This window comes from Piliocolobus tephrosceles, chromosome 12, assembly GCF_002776525.5.
Source record: "Piliocolobus tephrosceles isolate RC106 chromosome 12, ASM277652v3, whole genome shotgun sequence".
Classification (NCBI taxonomy): domain Eukaryota; kingdom Metazoa; phylum Chordata; class Mammalia; order Primates; family Cercopithecidae; genus Piliocolobus; species Piliocolobus tephrosceles.
This window is the reverse complement of record NC_045445.1, coordinates 38884067-38901177: the sequence shown is the minus strand read 5'-3', so window position 1 is coordinate 38901177 and position 17111 is coordinate 38884067. Positions and strand designations below refer to the sequence as shown.

The 17111-nt window shown below is 37.2% G+C and overlaps 1 protein-coding gene across 2 annotated transcripts in view; it reads right to left on the bottom strand.

Moving 5' to 3' along the window:
* LRCH2 (leucine rich repeats and calponin homology domain containing 2) overlaps positions 1–11793 on the bottom strand; it is a 134653-nt gene extending 122860 nt beyond the window's left edge. Inside the window, exon 1 of one of the 2 annotated variants that reach the window (XM_023203053.2) lies at positions 11396–11793. In XM_023203053.2, coding sequence (XP_023058821.1) covers positions 11396–11744 — 349 coding nt within the window. In that variant the 5' untranslated portion in view covers positions 11745–11793. The remainder of the gene's footprint in view (positions 1–11395) is intronic. The other variant, XM_023203055.1, reaches the window with a different exon arrangement.
* Positions 11794–17111: the final 5318 nt, after the last annotated feature.

Here is a 17111-nt window from a genome sequence, read left to right as displayed (position 1 = left end):
CTCAAAAAAAAAAAAAAAAAAAAAATCAGTTGTATTTCTACACACTAGCAATGAACAATCCAAAAACTAAATTTTTAAAATTCCAATTACAACAGTATCAAAAACTACAAAATAGGAAACTACAAAATAATGTTAAAAGAAATTAAAGAAGATATAAATAAATGAAAAGACATCTCCTATTCATGGATTGGACAATTTAATATTGATAAGATGGCAAAATTCCCCCAAATGGATCATTCAACATAATCCTTTTCAAAATCCCAACTTGCATTCTGCATTTTACAAAGAAATTGTGTAGCTTATCCTGAAATTCCTGCAAGGATCCCAGAATAGCCCCAAAAATCTTGAAAAAAAAATGTTGGAAAACTCACACTTCCCAATTACCAAATTTACTACACAGCTACAATAATCAATACAGTGTGGTATTGGGTTAAGAACAGAAATATAGATCAATGAAATACAATTGAGAGTCCAGAAATAAATCTTGACATTTATGGTCAACTGATCTTAAATAAGGGTGACAAGACAATTAGATGAAGAAAAAAATGATCTTTTCAAAAAATGGTGCTTGGACAACTAGATATCCACATGTAAAAGAATGAAGTTGGACCCTGATCTTACATGACACACAAAAATCAACTTAAATAAGCAGTGAAGCTAAATGTAAAAAAATGAAAGAGCTAAAACTATAAACTCAAAATACATAAGGATAAATCATTCTGACCCTGGGTTAGGCAACGCTTCCTTAGACATGACACGAAAAGCACAAGCAACATAAGAAAATAGATAAAATGAGTGATATCAGTATGTTTTAATTTTGTGTTTCAAAGTAGATGAACGAACAGAATAGGAAAGAAATATTTGCAAACGATACATCTGTTAAGAGACTTGAATACAGAATTTTTAAAAAAAAGAAAAAAAAAACCTCTTATAACTCAGTAATGAAGACATGAAGACAACCCAATTAGTAAATGGACAAAGGGTCTGAATAGACATTTTGCTTATGAAAATATACAAATAGTCAATAAGCACAGGAAAAGATGTTCAACATCATTAGTCATCAGGAAAAGTCAAATCAAATCCACAATGAAATCCTGCCTCAGGCTGTGCACGGTGGCTCATGCCTGTAATCCCAACACTCTGGGAGGCTGAGGCGGGTGGATCACCTGAGATCAGGAGTTCAAGACCAGCCTGGCCAACATGGTGAAACCCCATCTCTACTGAAAAAAAAAAAATACAAAAATTAGCCAGGCGTGGTGGCGCACACCTGTAATCATAGTTACTCAGGAGGCTGAGGCAGGAGAATCACTTGAGTCCGGGAGGCGGAGGCTGCAGTGAGCCGAGATTGCATCCTTGCACTCCAGCCTGGGCGACAAGAGCGAAACTCTGTCTCAAAAAAGAAGGAAAGAAATACTGCCTCACATCCACTAGGATGGCTATAAACAAAAAGATAAAAACAAGTGTTGTTGAGAATGCAAAGAAATTGGAATTCTCATATACTGTTGATGGAAATGTAAAATGGTGTGGCCACTTTGGACAATCTGACATTTCTTCAAAATGTTAAACACAGAATCGCCATACGACCCAGCAATCTCACTCCTATGTATATAACCAAGAGAAATGAAGACATATGGCTACACAAGAAACATGTATATCACTGTTCATAGCAGCATTATTTATAATATGCAAAAAGTGTAAACAATCCAATTATCCATCAACTGATGAATGGATAACCAAAATGCACTATGGAATATTATTCAGAAAGAAAACGAATGAAATACTGATACATGCTACAACATAAATGAACTTTGAAAACATAGTAAATTAAAGAAGCCAATCACAAAAGGTCACATCCTGAATGAAGTCATTTACATCAAATGTACAGTTGCGGTAAATCTATAGAGACAGAAAATAGATGAATGGTTGTGTAGGGTTTGATTGGTTGGGGAGGAGGCAGGGAGAATGGGAAGGGATTTATTTGTACAGGATTTCTTTCGGGGGAGATGAAAATATTCCAAAACTAAATTATAGTGATGGCTGCACAGCTAACAACCAATAAACAATATACTTTAAATGTGTCCACTTTTGGTCTGTGAACTCTCAATAAAGTGTTAAAAAGAAAAGAAGTAGGCTAGGTGCAGTGGCTCACCCCTGTAACCCCAGCACTTTGGGAGGCTGAGGCAGGTGGGTCACTTGAGCCCAGAAGTTCGAGACCAGCCTGGGCAACATGGTGAAACCCTGTCTCTACAAAAAAATACAAAAATTAGCTGTGCATGGTAGCACACCCCTATGGTCCCAGCTACTCAGGAGGCTGAGGTGGGAGGATAACTTGAGCCTGGGAGGTTGAGGCTGCAGTGAGCCATGATTGTGCCACTGTACTCCAGCCTTGGCAATAGAGTGAGACCCTGAAAAAAAAAAAAAAAGAAAGAAAGAAATAAAAGAAAAGAAGTAGATATAGAATAGAAGCCAAGGCCCTTGGTCCCCTAAAGTTTCACAATTTCACTGAAAAATCACTGAAATGCAGAAAAGGCATACACATTTATCTAAAGTATATATATGGGAGCCCTCAGAATTAAGACCCAAAAGAGGAATTGCCTATTTTACACTTAGGTTCAACAAAGTATAGACAGCCCAGCTGTGCAGAAATATGATTGGACAAAAATAATATGATCTAAAGCTGACAGACTGAGTGGGGAAACCCAGCAAGGCCTGTCTACCTATTAAATAGATTATTCTAGGCCTCTCTGAGCCTGTATTTCTTTCTCTGGCTGTGGGCAGGGCCCTCTCTGGAATGGGGGTCTTAAGACCTACAGTCAAACAAGTTAAGTCCGATAATTTCTTTGTGGCCAGTTTTTACACAGAAAGGCAGAGGGGAAATTCGAGGATTATTTTTAGGTCTTATGGCTGGCTTTTAGGAAAAGGGGTTCTGGCTTCTATGATCCTCCCTGGGGAAGAGGGATTCTAGTTTCTATGGTTAGCCTTAGAGGAGAATGGGACCGAGAGACAGGAGGGCAGGACAAGGTCAGTGCAAAACTTCTGCTTCTGAGGCTGCTGCTGAGGCCTTCATTTGGGGATATTGTTTTCTGAGCGCCAACATAGGTAAGGATGGATCTGAAAAAAGATAACCCATATGTAAAAACAGGAACATGGAACTCCACCTCACGCTATACACAAAAATCGATTCCATATGAATTAAGAACTTTAATACCAAGAACAAAACTAAAACTCTTAGTAAAAAATGTAGATGAATATATTTTACATGTTCTTAAATAGGACACAAAAATAATTGTCTATAAAATTCAAGACTGATACATTTGGCTGTATTAAAATTTACAAATTTGTCCATCAAAACACCCCTCAAAAAGCAAAAAGGCAAGTTATAAACAAGAAGATATTCAAAATATACAAAACAAATGCTTAGTATAAGGAGCATTTTTTTAAACTCATAGAATTCTATTTTTTTTTTTAAAAAAAAAAAGGACAACCAACCAACAGAAAATGGGCAAAATAAATGAAAAGTTATTTCACAGTACAGGAAAGACATATGACCAACAGACATGTGAAGAAAGGTTAACATCATTGGTGATCAGGGGAATGTAATTCAAGAAAGACTTCATCGAAATACCATTTTAAAAACACTTGGCCAAAATTTTTAAATTTGACAATACTGTTTTGGAGGGCACATAGATTCACAGGATCTCCTATACATGTCAATGGAAACAGAAATTATAAACCGGTTTGAACACTGACATACCATACAACCCAGCAATTCCATTTTTGAGTATATACATAAGAGAAATCCTTGCACAAGTACAAAAGACATGTATAATAATGTTGATAGTAGTGCTATTCCCAAGAGAAAAAGAGGGGGTGAATGAAAATGGCTATCAGTGAGAAAGTGAATAAAGGTGGTATATTCATATGATGCAAGATAACACAGCCATTCAAAAGAATGAACCACAGTTTTACATAACAATTTGGATGAATCTTAGCAATTTAATTTTAACTAATAAAATATAAAAATTACCACAGTTAAAGCATAGTGTATGTATTACCTTTTTTAATGTTCAAAACAAGGAATTAGGAAATAAGATTTTGAAACGTATGGTTTGAAAACTGGCTACTGGCTTGAAGGTGTTTTAGTAACATTGTTTTAGTAACATATTGCAATCAGATTTGCATATTAGAAAGAATGGTTTAGCTACAGTGTGAAGGGCTAATAACTGAAGTTGAAGAAAACTTGAGGCAGAGAGATCATTTAGGAAACTACTGACAGGTCCAGTTAAAGGTGAGAAATAGAGAATCTGAACAATGACATTGAGAATAGAAAGGAAGGAAACTGATTTGAAAGCTATTCAAAGAGTTATGACCAACAGGCCTTAGGCCCTCACTAGATATAGAGGGTGAGGGAAAGGGAAGAGTGGAGAATAACTCCCAGGTTTTAGATCTGGGTGACAAGGGGGCCTAGGGTGAATAACGAGAGTTCATTATTTGATATACTGGGTTTGAGGAGACTCTGAGATATCAGCATTCATGTAGTTTCCTCTCTCTAAAATTAACTATAAAATCTGATGCCTCCTCTTTAAAGGCCGATCCTCCAACTTCTTTATAAAGCCCCGCTCTGCTGTTGCAACAACCTGATCAAATGTCATCTCTCTCTCTTTGAACCTATGCGGCACTTTCCATTTATCTTACTCTAACCCAGGGTTTCTCAACTTTGGCACCATAGACATTTTAGAAAAGTTAAGTCTTTGTTGTATAGGGCTGTCCTTTTCATTGTAGGATGCTTGGCAGCATCCCTTGCCTCTACCCACCAGATGTCAGCAGCAACCCCCAAATTGTGATAATCAAAAATGTCTTCAGCCAGCTGTGGTGCTGTAGGACTATAGTCCAAGCTACTCAGCAGGCTGAGACAGAAGGATCACTTGAGCCCTGGAGTTAGAGCCTGTGAACAGCCACTATATTCCAGCCCAGGCAACATAGCCAGGGCAACATAGCAAGGCCTTGTCTATTAAAAAAATAAAAATAAAAATAAGTCTCCAGATACTGTCAAATATCCTCTGGAGGCAACCTCTCCAACCCTACCCTTCCCCACAATGAGAACTACTGATCTAGGATATAATAGGTATACGAGTTCTTATTTTAAACCATTATGAAATCATTAACTCACTGAAAGTAGCAACTTTACAACCTTTACAAAATATGGATATGACAAATCCATTCTTATATACTCACTAGGTAGTTTAAGGACACAGTCATTTACGTTTAATTTACTATTTCTAATTCACAAATACCTTTAAATGTAATTATTTTCCATTGACATAGACATCCCCAACCAAGTAGCTCAAAATACTAAGGATTTACATATTGCAATTATTTTTTTAAGAAGTGAAAAATTCTAGACTATACACCCTAGATTCTCTTAGGAACATAATCATTAACAAAAAGCCATTTCTGAGTGAAATCCAAATTCACAAATGTTCTAGAATCGGTTCGTCTCCATATGGTTCAAAGAAAAGTTTATGTCATAGTTATCTTACACCTGTCTCTTGTCACCTTGAATCTCTAATATTCTACTGAGACAAGTAATTAATTTAAAAATAAAGTGACAACATTCTCTGTCACAAATTATAAAAGACTACATAGAATCAAGTGTTCCTGAAAAGGAAAGAACTTCCTTTCTTATTTGGAAAAATCTTCTCCTCAAAAAATTTGACATAAAAAATACATTAGAAAATATCCACTGTTGAATTATCCATTACAGTCCACTGACAGGTATTCTGTTAATGGAATGCTACTGATTTACATGAAACAAGAGAAATGTAAAGATTAAACATTACAGTTTGACCTTCAGCAGATTGAGTGCACTAGTTGAAAGTGAGAGTAAACATAAACTTACATTGTTATTAAACTGGCTTATACAGTTTTCTTTAATTACATTAAATGGTTCCCTGGCGTGTAAGATATTTTTTTCTATAAACGAGAAGCAGACAACCCTTTCTGAAACTTTCCAGATAACTGATTATAAGAGTATTACAATGTTTTAAGAAGCACCCAAATACACTCAAAGTGTAGAGAAAAAAAGAAAACTGAAAGATTTCCCTTTCTAGGTCATGACGATAACTATCCTCTGCAGAATGGGGAGGTGGGTATCATGCAGTTAAGGCATGTCACAGAGTGGGCTGCTAGGCTGGGCTGGGAGAACAATACGCCTCTTTTGCAAAGTTTCACTGTTGCCTAGGAACTTAAACAAATGGCACCTCCCAGCAAATCAATTTTGTAAGTCTTCAATTATCTTTATTTGTAGTAAGTGTCCCTAGCATTACTTCTTATGTTCTCAATGAGGTTCTGGATCTTGTCTACCTTCATGCCAAATAAATGCTTCAGAATTTATATCACAAATAATCTAAATTGAAATATCGAATTTAAACCTTAAGCAAAAGTATTCCACTAACCCCAATTTTGAAACATCCCAATCAACCACTTCTGTTCTTATACCTGCAATGCAACAAATACCTAACCTAACTTTTCAGGAAGCTTTCTCAAACTAAATTAATCCCCTCTAAAATTAAGCCTTATGCCACAGTTCCATATCTCTTATGTGTACAGCATACTGAAGTATATTATTTTGAATACTGTTATATATTATAATGAAATTCTTTTCTAACGGTTATATTACTGTACACATTTGACTATTGTATAAACCCTTTAAGTTCAAAAACCATGTCTCTTTCTATTAGCCATAATCATGTTTCCAAAGTTGGAGTTCAATAAATGCTTAATGAATCTATTCTAAAACCATGAGAAAGAGAGGCATGATAGCTATGCAAACACACGCAAAACAAAACACACCATACCACAAACAAAAGGTATATAACCTATGAAGTTAAATAAGCATTGAATTTTCAGAATAAATAACCTATTTATTGGCACGGTGTTTAATAACTGCATTTTTATAAAGAGAGAATGTGTTACAATGGAAATAACATTAGGATAGCACTGGAGTTGAAAAACCTAGGCTCTGACCCACACACTCTGCCAGACTCACCATTTAACTTTGGACAAATCACTTAACCTCTCTCAACCACAACAAGCAATTACTATGTACTCTGCCAAGCTCACAGGGTTATTATTAGGATACAATAGGATAATATATATGAAAGTACTTAGAAATGTATAAAGAGCTGTATAAATGGTATTATCTTAATGATGAATGTACCCTTCAATTAAAGATAACATTTTATTTTAAATGAAAGAAATTAAGGGTTAACTATTTATGCTGTAGAACTTATCACTCAATAAATCAGTACAAGGTTCAGTAATTCAGATTCAACCTATAGCAATTAACTGTCAAAAATGTGCTTCACATTTGATTTTTCAGGAAGACATTTATTAAATAAAGCAAAGCAGATATCTGAATAAGGCCACAAAATCACAATTATGAGCTCATTCCATTAAATGCACTGAGAGGACCCCTTCACCTCACAAAATCAAATGCTGTGTTTATCTGGCTCCATTTTACAACCTGATACAATGCACCATGCCCTACAGTTGAAAAGGTGAACCAGCCATGTAGGAAATACTAGAGTTGACTCCTGGTTTACAGGAAAACACGTGATTATCCAGGACATGGCACAATCTGATATAAGAATTCCTAAATCTGTTTCACAGACCTACTGCTCATGTACATAAACAGGTATAAAGCAGCAGCGGGAGCAGCTGCAAATAGGCTGAAACATATCCACTTACTTGTAGCACTGGTGACAGAGTCAACTATGCAAGGTTTCAGGATTTGTTTGGGTAACCATTAAAATCACTTTCAAGTCAACAAATTATCATAGTATCCAGATGGACCAAAAAGTTCTATGCAATTTCCCTTCATCTTGTCAAATCGACCTACCAACCATGTCGGAGAAGACATTACAGCAAGAGTCAGCTACTTTACTGAAATGGGTTACCAACTTTCTGATCACTGTTTTTTGTCCTTATGTGGGTAAAAATTCTAATCAAGGAGTATCTGGAAGGGAGATCTACTCAAAAAGGTCATTAATCTCCAATCACCAATTGGAGATTCAAGTAAATTAGCAAACTCCCCCTTTTAAATGTTAATCTCCAAACAGGCTGCCATAATCATTTACCTGAGCTCTATCCCAATAAAGTAAGGGGAGTGAGGTTTGAAGAAAAGTGTGATGGGGACAAAGGGAGGGGGCAAGTGAAGAACAGACACTAGGAATGCAGAGAGAGGTAAAACGACACGAAAGATAAACTCTGCAAACAGCTGCCTAAAATACATTTTCCCTCATAGGAAGCCTGTTAGCAGAGAAAAGATTCTGCTGCTACATGTTTGGGGGGGGCACCATTTTCTTCATGTAAATTTATCAAACAATCTGAAACAATTTTTGAGTTCTTAGTTCCTAGTTTTGGTTTTGACTCTCTTGACAAGTGGCTTTAAGGTTAATATCTAAACTTTTATCAATGTTCTTATTCAAAGAACAAATATTTCTTGAATGCTGCAAAAATAAACAATTTTAGGGTTTCTCAGTCCTGAGTACATATTAGAATTACCTGGGAAGATTTTTTTTGCCTTAAGTTCCTTGGCCCCTGAGATTCTGATTTAATTGGTCTGGGGTAGGATCCAGGCAGGGTTAAAAACAAAAAACAAAAAACAAAAAATCTCCTTTGCAATTGTAATGTACAGCCAGGGTGGAGAACCAGGTGTCTATTTCATCTTAACGTAAAAAAAATCTTTCCCCACTTATTTTGAAATGTATTAATTTCTCCTTATTCAATATTGTTTCACCCAGATTCTCACCACCTCTCACCTAGATTAACATTAACCGCTTCTTAGCTATTTTCCCTTCCTCTTGTCTCTTCCCAATGCAATAAGGAATGCTTGTCTAACTAATCAGTTTGGTTCTGAAACATTATTCCACTAAGAGTCATTTTAAGTATAACAAAATCACCAATCAGATCATTTTCATCAAATAGAGAATATACTGTATGTGTGTTCCTGTATGTATGTGTGTGTGTATGTACATATGTACGTATAATCTCAAACATGCTCTATTTTTCTTCAGTTCCAATGTACCTGCTTTCATTTACACATAATGAATAGTGGTCTCTTTACATTAAAAAATACTGCCCCTAAAAATTTCATGGCTAAATTTTGTCAAAAACAAATGGCAAATGAGTCACCCAAAGATATCTAATTTAAATGGAAAAAAAAGAGCAGCACAAGATCTGGTTTACTCTGATCTTTGAAATGTTCCCACAAGAAATGCTCATTCAACTGAAGAGAAAAAGTAAAATGAAACTTATGATGACTGAATGTTTACCATGAACAGATATGGTTCTGCTTTGTGTTGAAGCTTGCCTCAGAAAACCAACTGAAGGTTTAAAAGCCAAAGGCTGTAACTGCATCAGATGATATTCATATTTATGAGAAATATTATCAAATACAATAAAGGGAATATATAATGAGAAGACTGAACAAGTATATGGTTACGCCCTGCCTTTTAAGGGGCTCTATTTCTTCTCAGGGATAGCAAGACAGAAACATAAAAAGAAAATAAAGCCAGCACTGCCAAGTAAGTGGTAAAGACAATAAGTACCATGGGAATTCAAAGAAACAGGAGATTCCTGTGGACTAAGGGAGTTGGAGACAACTTCTTGGAAGAGCTGGGGCTTCAATAAAATTAAATAAATGGAGAAAAGAGGGAAATCCCAGGCATACAGATAATCTTGTACAAAGATGAGGCAGAAATGCACAAAATATATTTGAGAGACAGAGAGTGGACCTAGTTGGAAGAGAGGATTCTATGTGGGAGCATTTTGAGGGACAAGGTTGCAACAATAAAGTGGAGCCTAACAATGAAAGCCCTGAATGCCAAGCTAGGATGCTTAAACTTTGTCCTGCAGGTAGAAGAATCCTTTATAGGTTATAAAGACAATAAGCAAAAACAAAAAGAAGAAAAAGAAAAGAAAAAAATCACTATAATGATGCAGTCTGAAACTGTTTTACTTGAAGCCTTTGAAGAACATACCAAGTTGCATAATACCTCGCTAACAGTCATGAATATGTGAACACATTATTTAGGAAATCTGTTCTCAGTGAAGGAGTAAAAACGCAAACATGCTTTATGAAATCTAAAATCAGTGGTTGATTACACATTCATAGTTCTTAGGATAATTCCTAAAAGAATCACTGGGTGGAAAGCTTCAATTTTAGGTTTTCGTCCTCTCCCCACCTTGTTCCAACACAAATACCTTGATTTAAGATCTAAAAACTGAATACAACTGAAATTGTCTTGTTTTGAAAATAAGAGGTATTTTCTACTCCTCATTATGGGTGAATTTACTTACTATATTGTTTCAAAATCACGACATCTATTAAAATAATTTTGTCCAGGATTTATTTCAGCAAAGCAGATGAAAACAGAAACAAATAACAAATTTAAAGATTACAAAAAGCAAAAAAAAAAAAAAAACCTTTCATCAAATCAAGACATATCTAAAATAATCCAGCACTGGTTTACGAGAGTGTGTTCCTAACAAAAAACGCCAGCCACAACAAAGACTACCAGAGAGTATATGAAGAACATTACAATAGCCAATTTCTCATCCAAAATGATAAACCTTTAATCCACAACTCCATAAGGAATGGAGTTAATTTTTTCTCAAAAATGCCCTTAAAATTGTTGGCTTTCTACTATAAAAATTAAGACTCTAAGATAACTTAAAGCAAGGATTAGCTTTCTTCTAGTAAGCAGACATGTAAGTGATTGATGATTTAATTTGCCACTGCAGCAAATACTAATTTAACCACCACTACCTTCTCAACACCAGGAAAATGAAAAACCTCAGTCTTTAAAGGCATACGTGACAAGAAAGAAGTCAAGAATATCCTAGGATGATTAAACCACACAAAAAAGCCATGGCAATCCTGCTGCTGTACTCTGAAAAGGGATATGCCATTCTTTCAGGCACGTATGCCTTTAAGGAATATGTAGAGATTATGATTTTTGTGTTTGGTTTAGTTTGGTTGGGTTTGGTTTTCCGGGAAAGATGGGAAGATCGAGGAGAGTTGAAAGAAGTGCGTTAAGGAAGGTGTCAATGCCTCCCTCCCACCCAAACTGGGGAAACTCGCTTTAACAATGATGCTCTTTCACCCTTAACATCCCACCAGTTTCCATACATCCTTGAGGCAGCATTCCGCCCCTTCCCGATTGTTTGCTTTGCCCCTCACGTTCAGGAGAACTGGCTGCCCCGACTTTGTTAGTCTGGCAGCCCCCGCGCACCCGCCCAGACCTGCAGAGTCCAACAACGCAGCCACGCAGCCACCCACTCCCCGCACCTCCTCCTTCACAGCCAGCTTCCCCTCCCCCCGTCCTGTCACCTGCTTGGGTGGTGTCCGTCAGGTCGTAGCCGCTGCCCGGGAAGTCTCGGAGTTTCCGACCACTGAGGCTCAGGATGCCGGAGTTGCCCGCCTCCTCCAGGGCCCGGTCCAGGCTCCTCACGGTGTGCTGAGGCTGCAGGCTACCCGGGTTCCACGGCGGCCCGTTGGGAAACGGCTGACCGAAAAGAGTCGGTACCGGGATGGGGACCACCAGGGTCCCGCCGCCGCTGCCGCCTCCCCCTCCAGCCCCGCCACCTCCCCCTCCGGCCGTGCCACCGCCACCGCTACTTCCACCTCCACCACAACCGCCGCCCCCACTGTTACCACCTCCTCCCTGACTCGCCGCCATGTTCCTGGGAGAGAGAATAGCCCCCGACAATACTGTCAGCCTGTGCCGCGAGTGTAAGGGGTTCTTAGGACGCATGCGCAGGCTGGGGGCGGGCGGCGGGGCAGGGGGGGCGAGGTAGAGAGTGGGAAGGAACCAGGGGGCGGGCTAGGAGGAGGTGTTGGATAGAGAAAAGATGATGTTTGAAAGTGCAGAACGCTTGCTTTAAGAAATGTATGATGAGAAGAAGGATGCTAAATCCAGGTTCTGCTGCTTTGGGTACCAAAATCTTGCGAAACATCAGGCGAACTATAGGTCATCTGGGCTGTATGTCCCCAAATCTCTAAGTTGCTTCACTGTTTCCGTTCTGCAAAACAGAAACAAATATGTGAGCTAGGGATGAAAGGGATTCGTTTCAGAATATACAGAAACAGCACTTAGAAGGGCTATGGGGCAGCTTATTGAGAAGCTTACTGCAAATGCCTCAGGAATCCTTTACAGTGTTAGAGAAACCCTGGGGAGTCATTTGGGGAGGGAAATGAGTGCTGTGTTGAGTTTGGGGCATACATGGATTTCTCCATAGTTTAGAATTCTATAATAGGAAAAGATTTGTAAAATGTTTTCAAGGAAGCCTCTCGTTTCAATGTATATAAGTCTCAGCCAGACTGTTGCCTTCCAAAACTTGGAAGAGTTATCCACATTCTGTTCTATCACTCTTTGAAGTTGTGCCAAGATCTCCAAAATATCTCTAGTTTCTTCTCATCGTGTCAGTATTGCCTGATGAAAATCTCTTTGATCATCAAACAATCTTAAAGTTTATTTCTGAAATACAGATTTTGTTTTTAGATGGAATTCTGAAGATTTAACCCTGGATATTATGAAGCCAATCGATCCTGAATTTTAGGAGTTCATTCTCAGAACCTGAAGATATTTTTAATGTAGAGGACACAGGGAAGAAAGTTCAAAGTCCTTTATCTGGCATTCCAGGCCTCCGTAATTTAACCCCAGACTATCTAGCCGGATTTATCACCCAACCAATTAGGCCATTGCCATCCCTTTACCCACTACCCTCTCCACTCTCGATCACAGTCATTCAAATCTTTTTCACTAGTATTCAGTAAAGTTGATGAAGAAAACTATCAGAAAGCTTGGACATATTAACTTATCATTGAATATCCTATGTATCTCTTTTACACCCATTTCAATTTGAGCAATGTGTCAGCAGTCTCATTTTTTAAGAGAAATCTCCACTTCAAAAAAGTGTATCTGCCATAGGCTCTACTTTATAAAAGGTTACAGGAAAGAATTAACAACTTGTCTAAAATGCTTTGTGGCTATACTGGTTAACTAAAATGATTATGTCATGAGAAATTACATTCACCACATGCATGACCCAGAAGAAAGAAAACAGAGAATCACACTCTGTATAGTGAATTAGCAAGTGAGATAAATTATTAAAACACACCAGTGTCAAAAAGGCATGTTGCACCTTATACCTCATCTTCCTTATATCTTAAATCAAATTATTAATTAATAATTCATAATTAATTGAGAACTTCAGAATTAAGATGAATGAGAAAGGACACTAAGTTCATTAGTTAGAGAAAAGATTAGGAAAGAAAATATTTTAATAATTAGTCAATGAGAATTTTCGCAATTATTTAGAACAATGTATTGGACTCCAGGAAATATATGTCCTATCAGGATACCTGTCCAGTGAAAAAAGTCATGTACAGCCAAATTTAAGAAGGAAAATAATTTTTCAAAAGGTTGAAAGATAATCTAAGTAAGAAAATGGGACGCTTATTAAGTAAGCTATGTATACATTAAAATCAAACAAAATAACATATTGTAGAGCTCTTTGACAAGAACACCAAGGCCAAAAAATTTAGAAGAGAGGGCCTAAAGTTTAGAAATTTATTCTGAACTTTTAACTCCCTGTGCAATACTTGGGAAAATGACTTGAAAGCTCGGTACTTCAGTGTCTTCACATGTAACAATGGAAAATAACAATAATAATAATAATATTTTTAAAGTGTTTGCTACTTGCCAGAGACTGCTTTGCATATACTTGTCTATCAATCCTCATAACAACCTTGTAAAGTAAGTACTATTATTCTTCCATTTTATAGATAAGGGAAAATAGTACATACCTCACATACGATTGTGGTAAGAATAGATAAAGTCATACATGTAAAGTGACAGGCACATACCTGACATTCATTCATTCATTTAATAAGGATTTAAGGAGCAATTACTCTGTGCCAGAAACTCTCCATGCCAGTAATACTATAGCACTGGGCACTCAATAAGTGTTAATCTCTTTACACACCTCTACTCCTTCAAAACTCCTTCAAAAACTAAAATAATAAAGAACATTCAAAATGTAGGAAGCCAAGGAGAAAATTAGTAAATGTCCTGATAATTGTGGGTAAAGACATATCTGACACATTGCATGAATTTTTTGGTTCAGTCTATACTAGAGGATATTTTACACTGATTACCACTGCAATGCAATCCCTGAAAAGACACATTGGTAACTGATTGAATTACAGCCAGCAGTCCGAATTATCCAAGCCAAACTTACAAAATGTGTGTTGGTAAGTCACCAACTATATGACATATACAAGGAGAACGGGGGGAAAGTAGGGGAGTTTTGAACAAAACATGCAGCCTCTACTAAATCACTGGCAGACTCCAAATGTAATTTCTGTTCAAAAGAACTCTAGAGAGGATTTCTGAAATTCCAGACCAGTTTCTATTCACTGCTATTCCAAACAAACACTTATAAATATATGGAGAAAGAAAGGCACAACCAAATGTCCAAAGCTACAAATTCTATTAAAGGTCAAGATTATTGGGCTAAAGTACAGGATGTTCTTACTAATCTGTAAATAAATCAAATGTGAGATATGTTTTAGCTCAGGATCCAGAAAAAGGCAATCAACTTGGAGATTAAATAGCTCAAAGTATATTATGAATTTTTTAAAATCTTGATCAAGACCCAGGAAAACAACATGAAAATCTCTGTAGTATGTTTTTTGAAAACATCAGCTCAACTAAATGCTAACTTCAGGGGAAAAAATGAAATGTTGGGTGTAATCAAAACATGTATCAAAAACCTGAGAAAACATGTTGCTTTACCCCATACTAAACTATTGGAGTTAGCTGCAGCTGGAATAAGATATGCAGTTCTGCTCACTCGAATCTCAGCACAGTCTTGAATTAGAGAAAGCCTTGATAAATGCATACAAAATGATTAGTGATGAGGAGGAAGAGGAAACTCACTTGGCCCTCCTCTGTCTAGTAACTTGATCTTCAGTCTCTTCCAAAAATCCCTATTCTTTCATGGGGCCTTGTAAAGGACTATACGTTAATGTATTTTAGTATAATTTACCACATACTAAATACAGCATCTCTGATCCTTCTTCACCTATCTGTTCTTGATTCTGCATTTTCAGATAATCCTTTGTCCTGCTTTAACCAATCCTAACAAACTAATTAATCCCAAAGTTAATATTTATTAACCCATAAAGCATTTGGGCAAATGTACGAATGATCACTATTACTTAAAAGAAGCTACTACATACCTAGTCTTCAAAGTTGATGTCAACAAACACTATTATTTTCCATCTCGATTAGAATCTCTGCCCTGACATGTTAAAAATGTGAGATGTTAGACAAGTCACTTAACCTCTGAAAGTCTCAGATACCTCATCTATAAACCAGAGATCATTACATTATTAGCTATCTTTAGGATTGTAGTGAGAATTATATGAGATAATTATATGAAGTAACTAGCATATTAATGGTTATTTTCAATGGTTCTAAGTTCATTCTGCCAATAGGACACCTATCTGAGTGGACCATGAGTTAACAGCAGAGCAGTTCCTAAATTCTTCCATACTATTGTGCTACCAGCACTAATGGGCACTTCCTTTAGTGTTACTGTTGAGATTATAGCTTTGTCAATTCACCCCAAGTTCCTGCCTCCCCTAATCATTGTGTTTTCACTATAAACAGTTAACCTGACTCCAGTTTCTGCTTACTGCCTCTAATGCAATCCCAGATTTTGACCTCTGTGTTTCTAGTATTTTAACCTGATATCATGAAATTTATTTAAAATATATGTTCCAAATCCTTCTTTAAAATATGTCCTAAATGTTTTTGTGTACATGACATCGGTCTGTTACAAATTTTGAAGAGTTTTCTTATTAGAGTAGTATGTAAAAATACAGAGATTGTTAAATTTTGCTAGTGTAGCTTGGTCAAAGGAAAGTAAGTAAAACATCACACAAAATTGCTGTAAACTTGTTACGTCCAATTAGAAAACATAATGTTGAGGAAGATTTTTAGTCTTCCTTAGGATTACATTGGAAAATCTCCTCTTCATGTATAAACATGGAAACAAACATGCTATTATGTATAAACATGGAAAAACACCTGTTTTGTAGATGATCTGCCCCCTCCAAAACTCATGTTGAAGTTTGATACTTAATGTGGTGGAGTTGGGAGGTAGGGGGCCTACTGGGAGGTATTTGGGTCATGGGGCAGAACTCTCATGAATGTCTTGGTTCTGTTTTCCTGGTAGTGCATTTTCAATCTCTTGAGACTGGATTAGTTCCAGAAAGAGCAGATTGTTACAAAGCCATTTTCCTCCTCCTGTTTGGTTCTCTTCTTCCCACTGACCACTTCCCCTTGACCTTCTCTGCTGTGTTTTGGCCTAGCACTTGGCCCTCACCAGAAGCCAAGCAGATACCAGCACCATGCTTCTCATATTTCCCAACTCCTAAAACCATGAGCTAAATAAACCTTTTTTCTTTATAAATTACCCAGTGTCAACTGGACTTGATGGTTCACGCCTAAAATGCTAGTGCTTTGGGAGGCCAAGATGGGAGGGTTGTTTGAGGCCAGGAGTTCGAGACTAGCCTGGGCAACATAGCGAGACCCTATCTCTACAAAAAAAAATTAGTCTCAGATATTCTGTTATAACAACACAAAACAGTCTAAGACCATGACATATGCCCTTTTTGGCAAGTGTGTCTTTTATATTTTCCTCTTCTTGCACTATGGGAGAGGGAACAACGAAATACGGTCTTTTCAAGCGAAATCCAAATTCCTAAAAGTAAAACCTAAGTAATTATCATACCACCTCTAAGAAGGCATAATAAAATGCCCATAATCCTAACAGGTTGGGAGATGAAGGAGAGAAGATCTTTGAGCCCAAGAGTTCAAGACCAGCCCTGGCAACGCAGTGAAACCCTGTCTCTACATAAAATAAAAAAATAAAAAATTAGCCGAGAGCAGTGATGTGCACCTGTAGTCCCAGCTACTCAGGACACTGAGATGGGAGGATCTCTTGAGCCTGGAACTTCCAGGCTGAGTCAGCCC